Consider the following 23435-nt stretch of genomic DNA (forward strand, 5'->3'; position numbering starts at 1 on the left):
CATCCCCCAACCATGACAGCCCCCACCCGTGCTCCCCCCCCCCCCCCGCGGCACCCCCTCTAACGGGCAGCCCTCCCCCGCCCATCCATCGATCCGTGGGCCCAGCCGTGCCCCACCCCCCGCCCCGGGAGCTTCACTCCCGGCGGGTCCCGGGCCCCCTCCATCCCAGAGAGGCACCATTCCCCCTCGGCCGCCCCACTCCCCTGAGGGGCTCCTCCATCCTCCCCCCCCCGCCTGCTTTTTTGTCTCCTCGCGTGGAAGACGGGAGGGTACAGTGGGCTGAGCGTGCGCTGGGCCCCGGGGGCACACCAGAGAGCGCAGCGCTGTGGCCGGGCGGGGACGCCGGGGCGACCTCCCGCGCTCCGGGGACGGAAAGGCAGGTTTACGGCCTCAGGAGGGGACGGCGGAGTTGCGGAGAACCGGCCGCACCGCCGGCTGCTCCCCGCTCCGGGAGGGCTGTGAGCCACCACGGGGCTCCCGCGGCCGGGGAGCGGGCTGGCCAGGGGCGCGCGGCAGCCCTCCCGGTGACGTGCGACGCGACACGGAGGGAAACGTGAGGCTTTATTAAAAGGCGGTGAGATCAAGCCCGCCGGAGGCAGATAACGACCACACTCCCGCCGCGCCCGAGGCCCCAAGACGGGGCGCGCGGGCGGACCCTTCCCGGCACTCCGCAGCCGCCGGGGGCAGGGCACGGCAGGACCCTCCCCGCTCCCGCAGGCCGGGTTCCTCCTTGCCGAGCCGGCTGCCCTCCCGCAGCGGGGCAGCATCGGCCCGACGGCGAGGGCTGGCGGGGCGGCGGGAACGGGGTCCGGAGGACGAGGTAAGAGAGCGCCCGCGGCTGGACCGGGAAGGGAGCGGGCACGGGGCTGGCGCACGCCCGCGACACCCTGAAGAGACCCAGGCGACGCGCCGGCTCTCCCGGCTCTGCCCGGGCCCCAGTACTTACTGGCCGTAGCGAACGAGCAGAGCAGGGGCGGAGAGGCCGCGCCTCACGCCGCTCCCGCCACTGGCCCGGGCACGCGGGGGGGAGATGGGGGGGCAGCACCCGAGAAGAGCGGGATGAGCGCACGTCGCAGCACGCGCTCAGCACCCGCCGCTGTCTCTTTAAAGGGAGCGTCCCCCGCCGCGCCTGCGCGTGTGTTGTCGTCGTCCCCCTCAGTGCGCCTGCGCGCTACGCTCCGGCGGCTCGTTAGGCTCCTTTGTCCCTCGCTCGCCTCTCACCCAAGCCTTTATGCCCGCGGCGATGATGGGCAGCGCGCGCGGGGGACTGCTGCCGCCGCCGCCGCCCAGCCAATGGGCTGCGCGCGGAGGGCTGCTGGGGCGGGTAGTCCCGCCCCGCCGCGGCCGGGATGTGAGTGGCGGCGAGCATGACCAGTGGCAGCGCGGCGCTGGAGGCCGGGAGGCCAATGGGAACGCGGGGTGGTGGGTGCTTGGTTAGGCTGCGCGAGTTCCGGCCGCGCGCGCGCTCCTCTCCGGGCTGCTGCGGGGTGAGGAGGCCGCGATCCGTTTCGGCGCCGGTGTCCGCCACCAGGTGAGGCCGTGGCGGTGGCAGGACTGTGGCTCGGCTCCGCTCCGCCGCGGGGCGGGCGCTCCCGGCCAGCCACCGCAGCTAGGGCCCTGCCGGGGCCCGCCGCGGCCTGCGCGCTCCGCCCCGCCGCCGCACGCGGCTGCTTTGGCGGGCTGGCGGGCGGGCCCCCGTGAGGCGGGGCCGGGGGCTGGGGGCCGCGGGCTGGAGCCGGGGTCGAGCTCCGGGCCGCGGCCGACCGGGCGTGTCTGCGTCTAGGTGGGGAAGATGCAGGGTAACAAGAGCTTCAACATGGAGAAGCAGAACCACACTCCGCGGAAACAGCACCAGCACCAGCAGCATCCGCCGCCGTCCATCCCCGCCAACGGGCAGCAGGCCAACAGCCAGAGTGAGTCCCGGGCCCGCCGCGGGGGACCGCCCGGCCCCGCTTTGGGTAGGCGTTGAGCGTCGGCCCTCGCTGCAGAGGGTAACTTCGGGTCCCGGTTAGCTGCCAGCCCATACGGGTGCAACAGGTCTTGGTGAAAACAAACTGAACCCGCTCTTTCAGTTTAAAACAATAAAATTTCAAGTCCTTAAGCAAACCGTGACTTGCGTTCGAGGTTCCCCTGCAGTAATCAGGTTTTTCCATTGTTGGAGACGGTGGTTTGAATAGCAGCTGGGTTGTTTTTTGGGTTTTTTTGCTCAATCTGCTCAAAGATGCATGCAGCTCCTATAGATTTGGCTGGGATTTGTTAGTAACTTTCTCGTGTTCCCAAAACTGGGTAGTGACTTAGAGGTACATTAGAGGTCTCAAGTAAGCTCACTTTTAAAGAGTTCGGAAGTCTCTGAATCTTTAACAGTGTTTCTGTAAACCTTGCAAGTAAGACATGGCCTGTTTTCCCTTGGCTCCGTTTCCTTTTTTTCCCAGCCATAACAGATGGCTGGCTTCTCAACACAGGTTTTCTGAAGTACTAGTGAAATAAATTTGCTATCTGTAAGGATACAGTTGTAGTAAGAACGTAGTTACAGCAATCTGCAGTCATCCGTTAAGACTAAATTTTTACATGGGAGGGACCAGGAGATGCCCAGCTTTGCTTAATAACATTTCAGCATTCAAGTACCAGCTGACAGTGATGATGGCTGTGTTACTCTAATCTAGTGCGTTTCTGGATTTGTTTGTAATCAGTGTGGCCTGTAGCTCTCTTACTTGGGATACAGAAGGGGTGCTTATGAGCTGAGACAATATGCAATAATGGTTTCTAGGGCCTTAATTGACCTAACTTGATAGTTTAGAAGTATGGTGGCAAGGCATTGCCATTAGCATTTTCGGAGAAGTGCTTTAGTTATATTAGTTGGTTTTGGTTTTTTGTTTTTTTAAGTTTGGACACTTTGTTCAAAACAAAAGTGCATAGAAGCCACATGTGCACTTTGCGTGATTGTTCTGTAGTTCTTCTGTCAAAGTTGCAGGTTTAACTATATACACATGCATGCAGAGATACTGGGCTAGTAGAAAAATAACTTGGTGTTCTTATTAGGTGTCTCTGTTAAAGAGGCTCCTTATCAGCTCATAGAAGAGAATAGACAAGGGTGGCAGACCAGTCCATTTCCAGTTAGGTTGGAAATAATACAAAACAACAACTGTATTGTGGTATTCTCACAGGGATCAGCTTATTGTGAGTGACTGTATCTCAGATTCCTTTGAGTGGATCTACTTAAGGCAGAACAGTGATAGTGGTATAACTCTGCTGTAAGTCCCTCCTAGTGTATTCACAGGCCTTGCATTGATCCCCAAATATTTCTGATAATGGTGTGAAGAAGTTCACAAGACAAAACACTTAAGTACCCTTGCTGTGTGAAGTAGATAACTTACTTCACTACTCTTCTATAGATATACCATCAGTCTTACTTTTTTTAGTGTTAGCTATGAAGGTGTGCTTATTATAAAAGAGTTGTCCTTGCATGTTTTGTATGCATTGTCTTTGCATGGATAGCCTTTCCTGGTTAGTGCCATGCTTTGTAGCCTGAATCAAGCCACTCCTGTTCATAGTTTATTTCATATGTGTGGCCATGAGGTGTGTCCTCTGCAAAGCAAAGGAATCGCTTTCTATGGTTTGCTCTCCTGTGTGGGGAAGTTCCGTATATGTTTAAGAAAATGGAACACAGGAGAGTAAAGCTATGATGAAGCCACCCCTTTGTCTGGTATATAGTAGAGCTTCCAGAATTGTGCTGGACTTTTGCTGAATTAAAGATTGTATATGCATGTGGGGATTTGAGAATGTTCCTGCAATCTGTCCTGTTTCTTAAGTGTTAGGTATAGCATTACTTAATGAGTATAGGTTTTTGTAATGAACTTTGTAATTTTTCTGAGGTCTCACCTATATGGCTGGTTTTTTGGGTGGTTTGGGTTTTTTTTTTTTCCCCACTATTTTCCCCATTCCAGCCTTCTTTCCAGCTTGGAACCCAAGACTTGAGAACCCAAATCCTGTCTCGTAGAATGACAGCTATCTCAAATGTTATCTGTCTGAGCAAAATATCCTCTTGTTTGCATATTCTTCTAGACATCTGGGGTTGTTGGTGTTTTTTTTGAGTAGAAATCCAGTTGCTGGCCAAGCTGTGGCTTTTCTATAATAGTTCAGGTTGTAATAGCAAAATCCTGTACTGTGACTACAGTTGATTTTGTAGCGGGCCAGTCATCTTGGCCAGATCTCTAAAACTGCGTGAAATCTCTCATGTTATTTCAAGCTACCATGTTCTTCTTTTCTTCAGTTCTAGACTCATGTTAATGAGTACTAAGGTCCAAGCATGTGTCGTCTTTAAAAAGAATAGGGGCCCATTCTGAAATTAAAATCCTGTTGTTGCTGTAGAGATGGCTGGAGAGGTTTGATACCAAAGTGAATGGGTGGTGTTACCTGTGTTGTCCTATGTCTCTTATGTTTACTGTGATGAAACCTAATAGAATTTATCCCCCCAACTGTAGAGCAGCTGTGTACCTTATTCCCCTCAGATGAAGGCCTGACTATTGACCTGAAGAATTTCCGGAAACCTGGTGAAAAGACCTTCACCCAAAGAAGCCGCCTGTTTGTGGGGAATCTGCCCCCAGACATTACAGAGGAAGAGATGAGAAAGTTATTTGAGAAGTATGGCAAGGCAGGTGAAGTCTTCATACACAAGGACAAAGGCTTTGGCTTTATCAGGCTGGTGAGTGACTTGCTACCTTTGGGGTGTGTTTTGTGGCAATGACTGACATTGGAGGAGTATTGCTAATTGAAAGTAGTAGATGTTCAGATATCTTGCTAATAAGCCTGCTGTTGATTTTAGTAACCTGGAATATGGGATCAGCTTCTACAAGTGGTTTGTCTAGAGCTTGTTATGAGAAGGAATGCGAATTCAGGCAGCTTGTGGCAAGATTTATGAGATATCTGATGAAGTTATTCTGAAGTCAGCTGATAGAAAACAGAAAGAAAACATGAACATAATGCTATTATAGACAAGATGGACTTCCATTTTCTGGAAGGGTGTGAACATGGAATTTCTATTAACATAGGTTGTATTGCAGTATTACTGGCGTGATGAATGCTCTTGAGGTAGGGGATCTCTAGATGATCATGTTGAAGCGTGACTAGGAGGGAGGTAGCTACCAACATAGAGTAATGGTTCTCAGACTTTATTGGCTCATATACTACCTTTCTGAAAGCCTCAAGGTGAGTGGATGGAGCATGAGGTTCCCACACCAAAGTCTGGGATGCTTTGTTGTAGTGTAGCTGCTTGGTAGCGACTTAAATGAGTGGAAAGGTGTGAAACTAGCATAGGATGTCTTTCATGGATTCTTACACAATCAGCATTTCCTTTTACGATTATCAGACTTCATTAATAGTTGAATCTTGGTCTTTTTTTAATGTATTTATTTAAAAAAAAAAAAAGAGGCATGCTTTGTAGCCGTAATATAATTATGTCTGATAGATAATGATCATTTAATTGTTTGCTTAGTTTGTACTGGCTGTTGGATTAAGCTTATGTCTGATACTTTTTTTTTTTCCCTCCCAAACTCTGTACATGCCTATTTGGCTAGAGTCATTGATAACAGAGAATAGCTACTGTTCGTTAGGATGCTTTTTACCATGCTAGGGAAGGATTATTCCTCTCTGTGAAGTACTTGTTCAGTGGAAATAGGCTCATGACTCTGTTGTGACTGTGACTGGCTGATTCTATACTGCATTGAGAGTTTTAATGATAACTTTTTTTATCTTCAGGAAACTCGCACTCTGGCAGAGATTGCAAAGGTGGAACTAGACAACATGCCTCTACGTGGGAAGCAGCTAAGAGTGCGTTTTGCATGCCACAGCGCATCACTGACAGTCAGGAACCTGCCTCAGTTTGTGTCCAATGAGCTCCTGGAGGAAGCCTTCTCAGTGTTTGGCCAGGTGGAAAGGGCTGTGGTTATTGTGGATGACAGAGGACGATCCTCTGGGAAAGGCATTGTGGAGTTCTCAGGGAAGCCTGCTGCTAGGAAAGCCCTGGATAGATGTAGTGATGGGTCTTTCCTGCTAACTACGTAAGTGTGGAGGGTGAGAAGTGCTATACTGACATGTATGCAGGTTGATGGGTGGCGTTGGCTTGTGAGCAATGTTTCTTAACACCAGAGTGGGACAGATGAGATACGGGGCAGGAGGTGGTAGGTGATTTGCCCGGGGAGAGCTTTACTTAGCTTTGTTCCAACAAGAGTGAGTCTGTGCTGAAACTCAGGTCTGAAAACTTTCTTCTGGGAAGCTGCTACTGGGGTAAGTGCATAAAACTTCCCAATAAGCTCTTTCTTGATAAAGCCTTCTTAGGGCAAATAAAGCAGCCTTTAAGAAACAGGAACTATTTCAGAGACCATCCATATCATCCGTTGGAAACAAAGCTCAAGTGTGTTAATTGTGCGCTCTGGGTCACTTCAGAGGCGAGTCTTTGGATGGGATTCTACTCGGCAGCATGCACTGCTGGGGTGGAATGCTGATCCACCACTGTGGGCATGGGATCTGTCAGAGAAGCTGGTCAGATAGCTTGGATTGTTTGGAGTTTTCACTATAATAAACTGTTTTCCTTGTGCTTGAGTATCATAAGGCAATAAAACGTGGTCTTGCATAAGTATGTGAACTAGCTCAAGTAAATGACTAATTCTAGATGTGTTCCCCAGAGCATGGATTGTTGCTCTATTAAGAGGGAGCCGTTTTTGATCTCTTGGAAATAAAAATTACTGGATGTTTTGTATGTATGCACCTAGAGTTTGTGAATAGAATAATTCCTGAAATTGGGGCTATATTGCTAATTTCTAAAGTAATTTTATAAGCTTTGAGCTTCTCACTTCTCTCTTTCTTGGAGACCTGCATATGGCACAGCCATACACAAGCATGTTCAGTTTCAAAAAGCAGGTTTTTTTGTGGTTTTTTTTAATACCTTTTTTTTCCCCTGAGACTTTGGGGATAACCAGCATAGTGTGTAGTGCTTTGCAGGAGGATTGCTGTTAGGGAGCTTTTGCTGATTCAGAAGTCTTTATCCTGAAAGAACCATGAAAACAAATTTTTTAAAGTGATCATGCAAAACTAATCACTACCAGTGTATAACTGAGAGCACCTGAGGGTAGCATTCAATCCTTTTGTAGCTATCAGTGTATTAGATTCTGATATGCAGGACAGCAAACCAGTATGTTGCTTATTTCTAGTTATGGTTTGGTTTTGGTTACGTTTGTTCTAGTTTGTCCTAGTTCATGACAGTAACAGCTAGATAAACTGGTTGGAATTGGTTCACATTGGAAAGTATGACCATTAATAATGGAATATGTCACCTTGAAGTGAAAAGCGACATTGTGGATCTTCAGCTGAGGAGAGAGATTTTAGCCTCTCATATCCTGCCTTCCTGCTGGTGTCTGGGCACCGCTTGCCACTTGGCATAGCATGATCGTTTCTCTTCCATTTCCCCAGCTCTGGCAAATGGGGTTGAGGAGCTAACGAGAAGCTGTGGTGCTGCTTTGTGGTGAGGATGAGCAGTGTCAGTGCTGTGGTGGGGAGCTAACTGAGAGGCTGGGGACACTTCTGTTAAATACTTTCTTCTGCACACAGAAACCAGGAGGACAGAATTACATACGTGTAGTGTCTGTGTTGTGAAGGGCACCAGTGGATTTCTCGGTGGGGAAATTCACAGAGGGCCCAACAGGCACTTACAGAGCACTGCTTCTTGGCAATAATGGCACGTGGTCATCTCACCAGGAGAATATGACTGTATGGTACAGCCAGCAATCTCCAGTGAGGATCAGTGTAGTTACTCTTTCTTTTAGGCAGCTATGAAAAGGCACACAAGGATTTGTGCAGCCCATGGTTGGCCATGTAGCACGGGAGGAGAGGGAGAAAAACCACATTCTAGGGACTACAAGACTTCATGCTGAGTAGGTCCTACTGGAGGATGTCAGGTTTCAGTTAAGCTGTTAATTTGAACCAGTAACTGTGAGCATTCTTCTTTCAGTACAATTTTCGTTTGGATTCAACCAGGATTTTGATTAACAGTTCAGCTCCTTTTCTAGAAAGAAAAAAGTGTTCAAAGTGATTTCTGGTTTCACTTTGGTTGAGATCCCCAGCTGCTCTGAATTTCTTTGAGCACTGCTAAAAGCAGTATTTTATAAGTCCAGACACAGTACACATGCTTTCCTACACTGCAAGCTCGTTTTTGAATTTTCTTGAAAGCACCTCATCTTTTCTTTACAGATTCCCTCGGCCTGTTACGGTGGAGCCCATGGATCAGTATGATGATGAAGAGGGACTACCAGAGAAACTAGTCATCAAAAATCAGCAATATCACAAGTATGTGCCTGCCATGTGACAGGAGATGAGACTACCTGTGGACTAGGACATTGACTAGTGCCTCAGTCTTAGGAGGGTGGCTCATAAGTGCTGCTAAAGGTGGTCCTTTTTTCTGTAAACGTGACACAACTCTGGAAAGAGAATTGCATACACTGTTATCTTGCCACAGCTAGCTGAAAGAAAGCAGTGGTTTTGGATCCACACTGCTGGATTAGACTGGCACCCTCCACATATTCTTCATAAGTCCATTTCAGTTGTTGGAATAAAAAATTTTGTCAGTTTGACATAATATGAGATCCCCTTTCTCAGATGAGAACCTGAAGCAAAGACTTAAGTTACTTGCTCCAAGAATTATGGAAAGTCTGTAGAGGAAACAGATTTGAACCCACAGTGAAAATTTAAGGAATGATGTGAATAGCATTAGGAGATTGTAGAGCTATCCAGGTATAAGGCCATGGTCTTTGAAGGCTTCCCAGTGTAAGTAGGTATCATGTGATCTGAGCAGTGGGAATTCGTAAACCATGTGAGCTCATGAATTTTTCAAGTAAGGAAGATGAGAGCTTCAGGAGCTGGGAGGCTGCATTAGGAACAGTCATGTGCTCCAGGTGCAGGAACTGCAGAGATTAGTGAAATAAACACACACGTTTGGGCAGTGTTTGTTTCTGGAGTAGATTTGTCCATAAGATGTGCAGCAGGAGCAAAGGCTGTTTCTTTCAAGAGTTTTCTAAATGTCTTTACCCAGAATCTTTTGGTGTCTTACAAAAGTAGTGTCATTGCTTGTTATGGAGGAGGACAGGCACAGTTTCCATGTATAATTAATCCTGCAGGAGGATTCTGCCTAAGTTTCTCCTTTCAATAAGATGATTCCTGAGGAGCAGACAAACTGGTATCTCAGGCATAGCTATTTGTGAGGAAGTAGAAGACAAAGTGGTTCCTTATTTGTTGCGCTAAGAAATGCATTTCTGTTAAAAGGATCTGCCATTGCATTTAACACACAAATGTATTTTTCTTGGAGGACTTGCTCTGTTGAAGCATTTAGTAGCTTTTCTTTGTTTGACAGGGAGCGTGAGCAGCCTCCTCGATTTGCACAGCCTGGCAGCTTTGAGTATGAATATGCCATGCGTTGGAAGGCTCTAATAGAAATGGAGAAGCAGCAGCAAGAACAAGTAGACCGCAACATCAAGGAAGCTCGAGAGAAGCTGGAAATGGAAATGGAAGCAGCTCGCCATGAGCACCAAGTTATGCTCATGCGGCAAGGTACCAATCAAAGATAAATACAGTATTAGAACGTGACCTTGCAACAGCCAGGAGTGGGTAGCTCAGTAGACTGGCTAGAGCCCACTGAAGGTGAGCCATGGGTGTAGCTGCTCGACTTGTAACCAAGCATGGTAGCAGCAAATGAATGGAGAGATGTTACTGTAGTGCTGGAGGCTCTGTTACCTTATTGTCTTGTGTGTTATGGTTCTAGTTCAGGAATTGAGGTGGCATGGGAGATGAGTTTGGGTTTTTACTGTCATCTTTTACAGATTTAATGAGACGCCAGGAAGAGCTGAGGAGAATGGAGGAATTGCATAACCAAGAAGTACAAAAACGTAAACAGTTGGAACTCAGGTAAGGGGACGGGTTATGAAATGCTGTAAATTCATTATATTATGGAGTGAAACGCTTCTTCAGTGCACCTAATTGTTCAGTGTGACAATTTAATTACTACCTAAAGTGTGGCTGTTATTTTGGGCCTTTTTGTTCATAGGGAGAGTGTACAGTTGGTTTAAGATGGAAGAGTTAAGAGTTTCTTCTGCTGATTAGTATTTGTTTTTTTACAGTTGTGTCTCAGTTTAGCTCCTTGACCAAGGCAAATAGAAAAATCAGAATATGTGCAGTGATTCAGTGGCTTCAGTGCTGCAGGTTGTGAAACCCCATTCTAGCATCTGTCTTTTCGTTTGAGGGGTAACTTAGTCTCAGAGATTTGTCCCTCTGTTCCAGCTCTTCTTTGTCTCAGGTTCATTTTGAGAAGCTCCAGGAAGATCTCCAGACTACTTTTGTAATAGAAGAGGCTTGAGAACTGTCTGGCTTGTACGCATTATATTGCATGTAGTCAGCATGTGTTTGGGAGCTGCTGTGTGCATACAATCATTTAGGTTGGAAAAGACCTTTAAGATCATCAAGTCCAACCATTAACCTAGCACTGCAAAGTCCACCGCTAAACCATGTCCCTAAGTGCCACAGCTACATGTCTTTTAAATACCTCCAGGGATGGTGACTCAACCACTTCCCTGGGCAGCCTGTTTCGATGCTTGATAACCCTTTCAGTGAAGAATTTTTTTGTAATACCCAATCTAAACCTGGCGCAACTTGAGGTTGTTTCCTCTTGTCCTATCGCTTGCTACTTGGGAAAAGAGACTGACACCCATCTCGCTACAACCTTCTTTCAGGTAGTTGTAGAGAGCGATAAGATTTCCCCTCAGCCTCCTTTTCTCCAGACTAAACAAACCCAGTTCCCTCAGCTGCTCCTCAGGAGACACGCACATGGGTGTGCTCATGTTGGCTTTTATAATGAACTCCTTAAAATTGACAGTGTTGGGAAATGTCTTGGTGTGCATATGTGTTTTTTCGTCATGAGGAGGTACCTAATGTTTTACAGCCTCAGCAAAGTAATGTTCTTAAAGTTGTAGGTTTCCAAACAAGACCCATTAGGCAGCATTGCAACACGGTGATGCGAATGGTTGGTGTATGTTGTGCTGAGCATCCTTGGGCCTTTTTTGCAGGCAAGAGGAAGAACGCAGGCGCCGTGAGGAGGAAATGAGAAGGCAGCAAGAAGAGATGATGAGACGCCAGCAGGAAGGCTTTAAAGGAAATTTTGCTGATGCGGTATGAGTGCTTCTACCTTCCCATTACATCTGGACACTGACATTAGATTTTTGCTTTTCCACAGCAGAAGGCTTTCTGTGAATGCTTAACTTCTTGGTTGAGGGACTCTACATCTTTAGTGCATTCTGCCCTAAATTATTGACTGCCTCCAATCTTAAAACAGTTTAGTCTGGAAAATATAAATACCCAGTTACTGTCCCACTGCTCTTCACAGTGGGACAGTAGGACCCTGTGACCCTCACTAGCTGTCTTGCTGTTCAGAAGAATATATGCTAATTAATTTTATTCTAACAGTAACAAAGATGTACTGTCCTGAAGTATTGCTGCAGAACCCCATTATGGTCATATGCCCAGCTATATCTCTAGCCTGCAGTCTGTCTTAGTCATGCTTAGATGAAATGATCACAACTTGAGGCACTGCTGCAGGCATGGTAATTGCTTGTACTTAAAAGTCAGTTGGTCAAGTATTTTCTTGTAATGTAAAATCTGTAGTAACCTGCCTTTTAATAGCAGTATCTCTAGTTCTATAAAGAACTGTCTTACAATTCATTTCCAGTCCCAGCAACTTTCTGTTGTGGAGGCAGCTGTAGTGATATCGAGGTGGTAATAGTGTCTTCATATGATAAATAGTGGTACTGAGACTACAGATGAAGTGAAATCTGTTCTTCAGTTCCCACTGTGGAAAAAGTAGTACCCTCACTGAAGTGAGGAGGTGGTCCTAGCTTTGCAGTGAGAAGATCTGTGGTGTGTCCCCTATGCTCAGTTAATAAAAGAGAAATTTAACTCACTAACTGTTATTTTAATGCAAGTGACCCAGTGCTGCGTCTTCGTGTAAGCTTGCATTCCTTTCAACAGGAAAGGTTTCTTAGCTATGCTGAGGAAGTAGCAAAACTAATTCTATCTAATGTGTTACTGCTGCTCAGTAGATCTTTCCATCCAGATATAGGATATCACTTTATGCTGCTGTTCAGTAAAATCTGCACACGCAGCTTTGCTGCTGGTTGTTTTACCATGATTGTGAAAAACAGTCTTTCGGAATGAGATAGTTTAAATAAGACCTGTTTGTTCAGCAGTTATCATGTGAAGGTAGCTCAGATCTTATGAAATTTACCCCGGGAATGACTTTTCTACACAGTTTTCAGTAGTAAAACCCTAGAACTCATTGAATTTGTATAATTAAATTTTTTTAAAGACTGAATTTTTGTCATTTGAAATGAGTGTCTCTGTTTCCAGAGGGAGCCACCAGACATGCGAATGGGACAGATGGGCATGGGAGGTAAGAGTATTCTGTGGCCATCTTTGTTCCTATGCGTGCTCCTTTCCTCTTTTACAAAATCTGTACATTTTTTGAGTAGGCTTATTTTATTGGCTTCTTATTTAGAAACTCAATCATAGTAATCTTCTCCCAGTTCAGTGACAGGAAGTGTTCATGTGACAGGAAGCATAACAAAATTTGGGTATGAGGCAGTACTGTACATTTGTGAAAGACTTGGTTCAGTAAGCAGAAGACTTGGTTGAAGTTGCTGTCAGATCCATAGTGTTTCAGAAGTTTGTACTGATACAGAAACTAGTACGACATGTAGTGCTAGACCTTGAGCCCAGGAAACAGTCTTGATTATTGTCTTTCTGTATTGTGACTACATGATTTAGATTTTCAGGCCACACATACAAGAGCAAGTGAAAAGGCAATGGGGGCTTAGTGGTTAATGAAGGTGGTGAGTCTTAGAGCCTGCTGTATTTTCCAGTAATACTGGAATGCAAGATCAGTTTGTTTTGACCTAATAGTGCAAAGATAGTTAATAGACTAAGGCTCTGTCCCTGAATATAACACTGCAGGGAGTGTTTTGTGGCTCTGGGCTGATGAGTAGACCCCAGTCACTGTGTCTGCCAGGACTAGTCTTCAGTGTTCTTTTCCAGGTACCATTGGCATGAACAATAGAGGAGCTATGGGTGGTACCAATGTCCCAGCTGCTGCACCTCCTGCAACTGGTCCTGGAGCTATGATACCTGATGGAGCCATGGGAATGGTAATGTATCTCCATGTGCTTTTTGTGCACGTTTTAAATGCAGATTATATTGTTTCCATTGTTACGCACTATGCTGCTAAACTTGAAGCTTGTTTGTCTACCTAGACCTGTTGCTTAATTCCTGCTGAAATCTTTAGAAGTTAATCTTGCCTTGATGCTAGTTGATAATTTTCAGGAGATTGAGCCAAGTCTAATAACTACTTCCTTTACTTCCAAGATAGCTAGTGTTAAAATGTTTGTTAGAAAGATCTTGGCAATAATATATGGTTATTTTTTAAATGGTGTAATGGGAAGCACTTTGTTGAATGAGAGTGTTTTGATAGTAGATTCTTGCAGACATAAAGCCAAGCTTTCGGGAATGTTCTGTCCATCACCAGTTTTAAAAACAATTATCTCCTATGCTAATAGGCTAAAATGAGTATGGTAATAGTGAGTATGCTAAAATGAGTTCAGCTAATTTGCTTGGGAGGTAAAGAGCAAAGAATCAGTGGATGTTATGCTTATTTATTTGCCTTTTTTAAATTTTTACATTTAATTTAATTTTAAACTTTACTGCACAGCTTTACAATAGACCATGGCTTCTGTGGCATCTGTCATTCCTCTCTGTTGTACAGAGGATCAATCCTCTCACAGTGTCAGCACTTCCAGTCAGCAGCAGAAACAGCAGCAGTCATAGTCAAGTTTGTCCTGAAAGTTCATCTTCCTTTTGCAGTTTATATCAATTGGTCTAATAAACAATTTTCCTGCAAATCTTCCTACTTAGACTTCTTGATCTAATGTGACTACTACAGCACAGACATCTTTTTGTCATAAAGAACAGTTTTATTTGGCTATAAGCTTTTTACATAAGTGGTAGGGACAGTGGAGCAGCTGAGGTTAAGGGAATGCGTACTACACAAGGAAATTAAGGGATGAAAAAGATGGAGAGGAATGGAAAGGGGAGCTGAGTTCAGATCAATATGATGAAATGATACCATTTAGACCAAAAAGCAATAAGCTGTTTCTCTAATGGCCAGAAATAAGTATAGTCTTTTTGGAAACTATTTATCCTGGCCACGTGCTTTGTTTTAAGAGTTACTGGGCCCATGTATTCCAGCTTTTTATTCATGTAGGGAGCAGTTACTTTGCGTGTTTGCTCTAGCTGCTTGGAGTGATTGCGGTGTTCTTCCCTGTCCTACAGGAAAAGTTGATGATTACTCAGAATTTTTCATGTGTAGGGAAGGGAAAAAGGTAGCAGTGTTGTGTTATTGCTAGTGCCTCCCCTGCACTGCCAGCAAAGTGAGTGTTGAGAGTCCCTGGGACCTCCCCATTGACAATTTTACTGAAGTTTGGGTCTGTGTTCTGTAGAACCAGGCAGTATCATGGAGTCATCTACAGTACTAATACCAATTATGATGTGCATATAAGTATCACATTATATTGTGTATATATGTATCAATGCTGTAAACCTGTGGACAAAGAATAAATGGAACCCAGGAGCCTGGTGTAAAGCAGCCCTGCTCTATGTAGTCACTTAGCCCCTGTCTGGGGGGAAGGAAGAGGCAATGGTTGCCTCCAGTACCTTCCCCAAAGGAAGTACCATGTCCACCCTGAGGACATTCTAGCAGTGGAGGAGGTTGCCCAAAGAGGTTGTACAGTCTTCACCTTTGGATGTTTACAAGACCCAACTGGATAAAGCTGTGACTAACCTAGTCTGACTGCATAGTTGACTCCACTTTGAGCAGGTGATTGGACTAGAGACATCCTGAGGTACCTTCTAACCTGAATTATCTTTTGATCACTTTCTCCCTGCTGGAAGGAAGAGGCTGTGCAATAGCACTAACTCAGCTGGGAAAGGGGAGATCCAAAGGAATGGAAATAACAGGATACAATCAGGGCACAAGACTAGTATTGCAGACTTATTTTGGAATTGGAGTATTGTGTACACCTGGATTGTGATAGTGCTGTAGTATCAGTACACTGGTCCTCATTTGTATTCAGTTTGGGTGAAGGAATATGGGGGAAATGTGAACTTCTCCTTTCCCAGACTGCATTACTCACATGCTCCACAGCAGCGCACTAGTCTGTGAGATGGCGCAAACTGTATTCCAGTATGCTTCAATACAAGTGAGTGGGGAAAGAGACTGGGTCCTGCAATGGTCCTGTCAGTCCAGTTTTGGCACTTTGGGGATATTTTTGGTGGGGTGAAGGTTTGTAGCGAGGTCAGCTGGAATTGTGGAATCCTGGTAGAATTTGAATCAACTCAAGTGGCTTTTAACTGCCCTTTGTTGTTCCTTGTTTTTCTTCCTGCCTCTTCTGCATTTGTCCTCATTACAAGACTCCACCACCGCCTGCAGATCGCTTTGGCCAGGGTGGTGCAATGGAAGGCCTCGGAGCGATGGGAGGGAACCCACCTGCCTTCAACAGAGGAAATCCAGGGGGTGACTTTGGCCCTAACAAGCGTCGCAGATACTAACAGGATTAAGCTACCCCCTGCACATGCCCCAAAGAGGAAAGGAATCTTGGCAGGCCATACAGGGTTCAACTTGGGGGGGGGGGGGGGGGGGGGGGGGGGGAGGAAGGAATATTAAAAATAGTTAACTAGGGCCTGTTTTGGTAAAGCCACTCTAGGACAAGGGGAGTGCAGTCTGACTGGTAAAGGTTTTAGAAAATTTCATGTGGTGCATTCCTATAATTTCAATGTGAAAAATGGATTCTGGGAGGCTGCCGTGGTTGTTCAGTAACGGTAAAATCTGGCAAGGACCCTAATGCCTTCACCATTCCAGGTTTCTTATTTGCAGCCGGAGTCCTGAGACTAAACTAGATAAAATTGCAGTATGTCTTGGCATTTTTGTAGTGTAGTGTACCTTGCTTAAGAGCACAGGGAAGTCTCTGGAGAACTAGGGCAGCATCTGGGTACTTTGCAGCTCCCATGATTCTGTAAATTTATATAGTTCCAAATGATCCGTCATGTAGTGAATTGGGGGAGATTTTATGTTCATTTATTTCTTTTTTTTTCTTTTTTTTTTTTTCCTCCTAACTTGTAGTTATTCTTTTTATCTGGACCATCTGTTTCTTTAAAGTAGTTGACTGTCATGTGCAGCCTGAATGGCTGGGAGGCTCTTGTTTGGATGGATTTTTTGATAACGTGTTGTATTGCTGTTTATTTTTACTGGTAGTAAAGTACAATCTATTGGACAAAGATACTGTATCTCATGCTGAAGATCTAACTGAAACAAATGTTTGTATAATCTTAACCTTGCCTGTCTTTTGTGTAGAAGTACTACAAGATTTTTCATTTAGTGTAAACTGTTTGAACACAAGCTGTAATTGTCCCACTAACAAGTTTGAGTTTGTCTGAAGAATGTTACAGGAATGCATTATTAAAGTGGATTTTAAGCCTTTTTTATCTGGTGTGTGTATTGGATTTGTGTGGCAGGGTTTTGGTAGCAGGGGAGGGGCTGCAGGGGTGGCTCCTGCGAGAAGCTGCTAGAAGCTTCCCCAGCTCCAAGTCAGACCTGCTGCTGGCCAAGGCCAAGCCCATCAGCGGTGGTCATAGTGCCTCTAGGAGAACATATTTAAGAAGGGAAACCTGCAGCAGAGAGGGGAGTGGAAGGTGAGAGAAACCCCTATGCAGACAGCAAGGTCAGTGAAGAAGGAGGGGAGGAGGTGTGCCGGAGGAGGGGATGCCCCTGCAGCCCTGGGAGGAGCCCACATCGGAGCAGGAGGATGCCCCTGACCAAAGATGGCCATGAGTCCATGGGAAAGCCTGTGCTGGAGCAGTCTGCTTGAAGGACTGCAGCTGGTGGAAAGGACCCACGCTGGACCAGTTCATGGAGGACTGTCTCCCGTGGGAGGGACCCCACGCTGGAGCAGGGGAAGAGTGAGGAGTCCTCCCCCTGAGGAGGAAGGAGCGGCAGAGACAACATGTGATGAACTGACCCCAGCCCCCATTCCCTGTCCCCCTGCACTGCCGGGGGGAGGAGGGAGAGAAAATCGGGAGTGGAGTTGAGCTGGGAAGGACAGAGGGGTGGGGGGGGGGGGTATTTTAAGATTTAGTTTTTATTTCTCTTTATCCTACTTTGATTTTATTGGTAATACATTAAATTGCCTTTTTTTGCCTGTGACCATAATTGGTGAGTGATCCCTCCCTGTCCTTGTCTCAATCCAGGAGCTTTTCATTATATTTTCTCCTCCCCATCCCACAGGGGGGCAGGAGCGAGGGAGCAGCCTCATGGTGCTTTGTTGCCGCCTGGGTTAAACCACAACAGTGTGTTGTCTCTTCTGTTTTTTGAATAAAAATATGTACATATGGATTGAAGTAAATCAAGCTTCAGATATGGTGCAAAAGTTGCTCTTGCATTGCTTTGTAAAGAGGGTGTTCAACCCCTGAGAATTTTCTAACAGTTCTCCTTGTCACATAATGAGTTTTATTTGTGTGTTGGAATGAGACCTTCAACTTCAGCATTTAGAATACAGTAAGGGACATCGTGATGCACCTAGGATGTGTCTATGTTTTGGATGCAGAAGAGCAAGACACAAGACTTGTTCATCAATTCATGTCTCACCTGCATAGTACAAAGTTGTCTGTCTGTGTCTGCCCTGTGTGGCAGTTGTCTCTGGCTGGGATGCAGACCTTCCTGCAGAGCTCTGAACGCCTCTGCTGGGGCAGGAAGTGGAGGACTCGTAACTATCAGTGGCAATAGTAATGCTTTATGTGTAATACATGAGGGAATCTGTAGGGACAGGAGCCTGCTGTGAGTTGTGTTCTCTTACTGAAGCTCTTGAGTTGAAACTGGGGAGGGGGGAGCAGTGGGGGAAGCTTAGAAAGAAATTTAGGTGGGAAAGAGGGAGAAAGACTTGCAGCCGAAGAGCAAAAGGAGCTGCCTTACAAACTTGTGAAATAATGGGAAAGGTGAAAACATTGTCAGATGCCTAATGCTACCAAGGCAATAACCTTAAAAAATTAAGGTTTGGTCCTGTAGGTACTCTGTAAGTAGGGAAAGATCACTCTGGAGGTTTTATTGGTTTACCCCTGTCATTTGATGGGTTATAATTAGACTGAAATAGGATGATTGATAAGAAGCTGTATCGAAGAGAGACTGCAGCTGATGCTCTTGTTTCTTTTGCTTCGTTTTCCACATTTGAAAGCATCAGCACTAGTAGCTGACTTGCTAAGGTGATATGGTGATTATCAGGGGGATTGTGACTTACCTGTATGTACAGTATGAAGAGTTTGGTGATCTTTTTCATGTGGCACATTTGCTAGGATAGCTAAATATTGCAAATCTCAAATAAGTTGGAGAGAATGCTGATTAACTTTTCTGTTGCCCTGCGGAGAGGATGTATCTGTTCTTGTAGCTTGTGTCTGGAACACGGCTGGCAGACATTCACTAATGCCATGGGTGTTTGGTAAGTACATTGTTTAATTCCAAAGTGTGAAATATTAGGAGGAGAAACTGAAGTTGCACCCAGGTGTCTGTATTGTCTCCCATTCTACTGCCCATTGCTCAGCTGGCTTGCTTGTTAGTGAGCAGTCAAAAGAGAAGTTCCTGCCTTAGGGAGACACCAGAGCTCAAATGTTCAGCAGTGCTCTGCTGCTGCCACCTCAGTCCTATTGAAGTGTAAGATAAGGACAGGTCTGGTTAATGCCCTTCCCTGTGAGAAAAGGGATATAGTAACAGGGTGTGTAAAATCATGGGAAAGGAGGGATTTAGCACTGCTCAAAGTCCATCTAACAAGACCGGTACAAGGTGAAAATTGAAAATTGAGCATCAGCAAAGGAAGAAAACTTAAACTGCACTCTGGTATGAATGCTAGAGGTAACTATTCTCATTTGCTTTAAAGGAGGAGACTGAAAACGTGGCTGAAGTTGTAGTAAGGAAATTGTAAAGCAAACCATTACTAAGGTTTTCAGAGGCATGCAGCAGGAGGCAATAACACCAGGGACTGCTTGTAGTGGAGAAGCATTTAAGGCTGGCCACAGGAGCAAGCAAGGCTGCCTCACTCTAGAGCACTTCCAGGTGGTGGAGTCTGCTGAAGCATTTTGGGTTTTGCTGTCAGTGCTTGCACTACTTGGATAAGGTAGCAAGTGCAGCTCCAGAGACTGGACTCTGCACAAGCACTGTTGTGATGTGCTGAGGTTTGGCCAGTGTGCAGAAGGGAATGCATTCCTCTGCATGCTTTTCCAGATCACTGGCTATTATGTAGTTGCAGACTTATGAAGTATTTTGACTATGATGAAGAGACACCCTTGCCTTTTGCTGTCATATCTCATAAGCTTGTTTAAAATGTACTTATGCAGTATCAGTTCATACCAGACCAAGGACTGATGAGCAGTCTGGTTCTGATCACTTTGCTCTTAGCTTTAAACCCCTGTCATTTGTGGGCATCAGAAGTTACAACTTGTGCTTTATGCAGCTTCCCCTTAAACAACAGTGATGCATTTGTAAGAATCAAAGATAAATCTGAAAAATCCAACCGGTACCTGGGTAAGTTTGTCACATCAAAGCAGAAGACAAAAATACCCTTTTTTTTTTCTAGCACAGCGCATCTCTCTAGAAGCTGTCATTTATCATAGAAAGCTACAAATGGTGGAATATGCTAAACTACTTCTCCAGTGAGCTACCTTTGGGAGCTGAAAGAAGGAAGATGTGATTGCCTGTGGCCTTGCTGAAAGGAGCCATCGTTCCCTCTTCTGTCTTGGTCATGGCTCAGGTACCTGCTTGTCTAACTGTTGAGTCACCTGAGTGCCAGAGGTATCCAGAAGGAGAGGAAGAAAGCAGGGAGCTCAGCCAGGCACAACACTACTTTTGGGACACTTTACCTCACTACAGTCTGGCCACTGCTCTACCTGAGCTCATAGTGACTGTGCTTTAAGGGAACAGGACCCTCAAAAGGAAAACCTGTAAAAACCCCACACTCCCAATCAGTTTGGGCTATTTCGGGCAGCAGGTTTTTATCATGGATGCCAGAACTCTCTTCTTTTTGGACTGATTACTTGTTGGGCACTGAAGTACACTTTTTGAGGAGGAATATTGCATACAGTTTTTCAGCAGCTCAGCTCCAAGGAGACAAAATTATCTCTGGGAGCAAGACACTGCCTGAACTACAGGGAGAAAATCCCCATCAGCTGAGCAGCTGATGCCAGTTTGAAGGTGTAATTGTTCAGTAAGACCAGAGTGTTGGGCAATAGCCCTGTAATAACCCAAGCAGCGGAAGGGCAGTGTTCTTGAATGGAGAGATGAAGATTGCCCACATCCCCATTTCTGATGGTTTTCTGGTCTTTTTCAAACCTGTTCTCTGAGCTGTTGAGTACAATCAGTGCAGACCTCTTGGACAACAGCTGGTACGTAACCACCGAGCAGTGCTGTCAGAAGAGCAGCCGGCCAGAACTTCTGCTGTAGAATTGCTCAGCCCATACTCTTATGGGGAAGATTTTATTTCCCAAGTAATTAAAACATGAATTCTGCCTACTAGCTTTGTGTGGCATACACAGCAGTAATATGTATGTCAGGGATTTTCCTTCTCCTAACCAGTCTTTTGTGTGCAGGAACTACTCCATGCTTTAGAAATGCACTCCCTTCCAGCTGCCCCAGGCTCCTCAGAGCATCCTGGATGACCGAAGGGTCAGGGGTGAGCTGGGTTTCTCTCCCCACAGGCATCCAGCATGTTCTCCCCAGGACTCTGGGGGGCTGTTTTTCACTGACCCTGATTGTTCAAGGGCAAACACATTAAGCTGGGTTTGAGAATAATTTGGTCCTTTTTTTCTACCTCCTTTTTTTCTATTCTATTTTTCTATTAAGTGCACATAAACCAAACTGGCTTTATTTTTAATTCTCAGCTGGACCATTCCTTGCAAGCTGTTTCAAAGGTGTAGGTCATGACTGTCCCTGCTTGGCCCGCTCACATGGTGACTTCCGCTTTACTTGGAGCTCTGCCCTGGAGGAGGGCCGGACTCAGCAACACAGCCCTGTGGCCCAAATGCAACTGCCAGAAGCCACAGCTTCAAACTAGACACTGTGTGATGGATGTGCAGTACAGCATGCTTTTTGCCATCACCTGAACCTCATCTCCCCTTTTTCCTAATCTTTAAAGCACCAGTCCTAGCAGGGCCTTGAGTCTGCTGGTGGCTGACTGAGCAGTTCCCCTGGAGCTCATCTCTGTTTCATGGTGAATGTCTCTTGTCTGTCTTCCAGGCTGCACCCCCCCACCTTGTCCTCCCTGGGGAGCCTCCCCTTGGGCTGGGAGCTGTGGACACTCCAATTTGCAGTATGTCACTGTGCTGTGTTCCCGGTAGGTTCTGTCTTTTGAGCCACCTCATTCCATGCAGACATTTGCAGCAGTGCAGCAGAGGAGTGAGGGCAGAGCAGTGCCGCTGCACCTCAGGTGCTGAGGGGGCTCTGCTCAACTGCAGTCCTTGCAGCTACCTGCTGGTCCCTCTGCGATGAGCCTCAGCGTGTGGGTCAGCCACAGCATCCTCTTGGTGTTTCCTCCGAGGCGTGTGAGGTAACCTGAGCTCCAGATTCTCACTGGCATGGGGATGGCAACAGCTGCAGCCTTGCTGACAGCTCATGGAAAGGACAAGGAGATCTGAAACACTATAGCTCTGCTCAGACCCCGGGGACCGCAAATTCCCCTGTCAGAGGGCTCTGCCTGGCCTCCTGGGTCCCAAGTGATCCCTCCCGCCTGAGCAGAGGCTCTGGATGCCAGCAGTGTTTTTTTACTCACCTTTGGGACTGTTGGGTCATTTATTGTGTCCTGAGGCACTGCAGTCCTTTGAGGGAGGTATCAGCTTGAAGCCACGTAGCTCGTGCTGATGGTTCCCCGGTGCCCTCACATTTCCTTCCTAGCTTTTTGTTGGATGTGGGTTTATACACGGGCTACCCAGGTATAAGGAGGCCTGATGGTGATAAGTGTCCTCCCCTCCAGCAGGGCCATCTTCCTTGCTAACGAGATGACAAAGAAAAGCCTGACGTTGCTGCTGGCCTAGGTGTCTCAAGGTGGGGATGGCAGAACTAAGCTGGAGGTAGAGCAGCAGGGCAGTGTGAAATGAGTCTGGAGTCATCTCCCTCGTGAGCTCCAGAATTTCGGCAAGGGTTCATCCTAACTCTGGACTTTGGAGATCCTCTTGGGGTGTCAGGAGATCCTGTAGGCTGTTGTAGGGGGATTAACCAGGCTAAACAAACATCATGGGACAGAGATGGGGTTACATCAGCCACAGTGGACCCTGTGGGTTCCCCTCCAGAGCAGACTCCCTGGGCAGCTGCTGCCTGCAGGATCTGCCCTTTGTGCTGTCTGATAGTGCCAAAGGCTTATGTCAAACCTGGTTCCTGAGCAGAAACGCTCTCCAGGTGCTGTGTGCTCCAGCAGGTCCTGGGAAGCACCCAGGAAACAGCTGTCTCTGCAAACAGGAACAACAAAAAGGAAATAATATTTGTTTTAGATGCTTGTAGGAACTAAGTAAAACCTTTGATCTCAGGAGGGTTTCCTGTTTGTAGAGGAAAACTCTTGGGTCCCAGAACGTGAACAGGGAGACTGAGCAAACCCCTCCTGAGTACAGGTGGCTGACGTAACATTTTGCGTTCTTCTGTGACAACAACGATCTTCCAGGGGACAGATTTCATCCCTGGGTTGCAGAAGACCCTGCATCAAAGGATGTCTTGGCCACATGCATTGCTTTGGTCTGCTGGTGCCTCTGTCAGCAGATGGTCATGCCTTTTGGGGCAGGGGGAGATCAGCACAGGTTTTGCCCTGGGACTCTGGGAAGTCTCTTCCCTTCTTTTTCAGGAAACTTTCAGCTGCTTCTATAAATGCTAAAAAAGCTGAGAGCAGTTGGTCAAGAGGAGTCACAGGTTGCCCTGAGCCGAGCATGAGCACCAGGGTGGCAGCAATACCTCCATGCCGGACACTGGTGGGATGGCAGGCGCTGCAAAGTCCTCTGCCCACCCCAGGTGCAGAGCCACACTGCAGCACCCATTCCTCTGCTGCTTGCAGGGGCAGGACAGAAATGCCTCTCAAGATAACTTGGGCGCTGGGTCCTGTCAGCTGCCAAGCTGCTATGTCCATCTTTAGCCTGTTCTCCAGTTACCAGCCACCTCCTCCTGCTGCCTCCAAAGATAGGCAAAGCCACCTCCTGGCTCCTGGGCTGGAAACTGTGGGGAAGCAGAGGGGGGGATCACAGGCAGGGATGAGATTGATGGGATTTTTGTGGAAGGAGTGAAG

At 46.6% G+C, this 23435-nt stretch overlaps 1 protein-coding gene across 15 annotated transcripts; it reads left to right on the forward strand.

Moving 5' to 3' along the window:
- Nucleotides 1-143: 143 nt before the first annotated feature.
- Nucleotides 144-23432, forward strand: NONO (non-POU domain containing octamer binding). Of its 15 annotated transcripts, none has more exons than XM_041119161.1 (11): nt 144-599; nt 1784-1958; nt 4482-4702; nt 5755-6056; nt 8242-8337; nt 9398-9594; nt 9864-9948; nt 11103-11205; nt 12439-12481; nt 13123-13232; nt 21410-21676. In XM_041119161.1, exons 2-11 carry the CDS (start codon nt 1793-1795, stop codon nt 21659-21661), a joined length of 1575 nt encoding a protein of 524 aa, XP_040975095.1. In that variant the 5' UTR covers nt 144-599; nt 1784-1792; the 3' UTR covers nt 21662-21676. The 15 variants fall into 15 exon arrangements, with proteins under 15 accessions (XP_040975095.1, XP_040975099.1, XP_040975097.1 ...); XM_041119165.1 differs by having other exon boundaries at nt 259-599; nt 1784-1913; XM_041119163.1 differs by having other exon boundaries at nt 264-599; nt 4509-4702.
- The last annotated feature ends 3 nt before the right edge of the window (nt 23433-23435 follow it).

Source organism: Aquila chrysaetos, chromosome 21 (genome assembly GCF_900496995.4).
Source record: "Aquila chrysaetos chrysaetos chromosome 21, bAquChr1.4, whole genome shotgun sequence".
In the NCBI taxonomy this organism is placed as follows: Eukaryota; Metazoa; Chordata; class Aves; order Accipitriformes; family Accipitridae; genus Aquila; species Aquila chrysaetos.

What these genes read in the sequence shown, in the direction of transcription:
- NONO (XM_041119161.1), top strand. Translation starts at nt 1,793, where the DNA reads ATGCAGGGTAACAAGAGCTTCAACATGGAGAAGCAGAACCACACTCCG. An exon ending in GCTTTGGCTTTATCAGGCTG is followed by an intron (nt 4,703 to 5,754) that starts GTGAGTGACTTG and finishes TTTTATCTTCAG; the next exon opens with GAAACTCGCACTCTGGCAGA. An exon ending in GGGTCTTTCCTGCTAACTAC is followed by an intron (nt 6,057 to 8,241) that starts GTAAGTGTGGAG and finishes TTTTCTTTACAG; the next exon opens with ATTCCCTCGGCCTGTTACGG.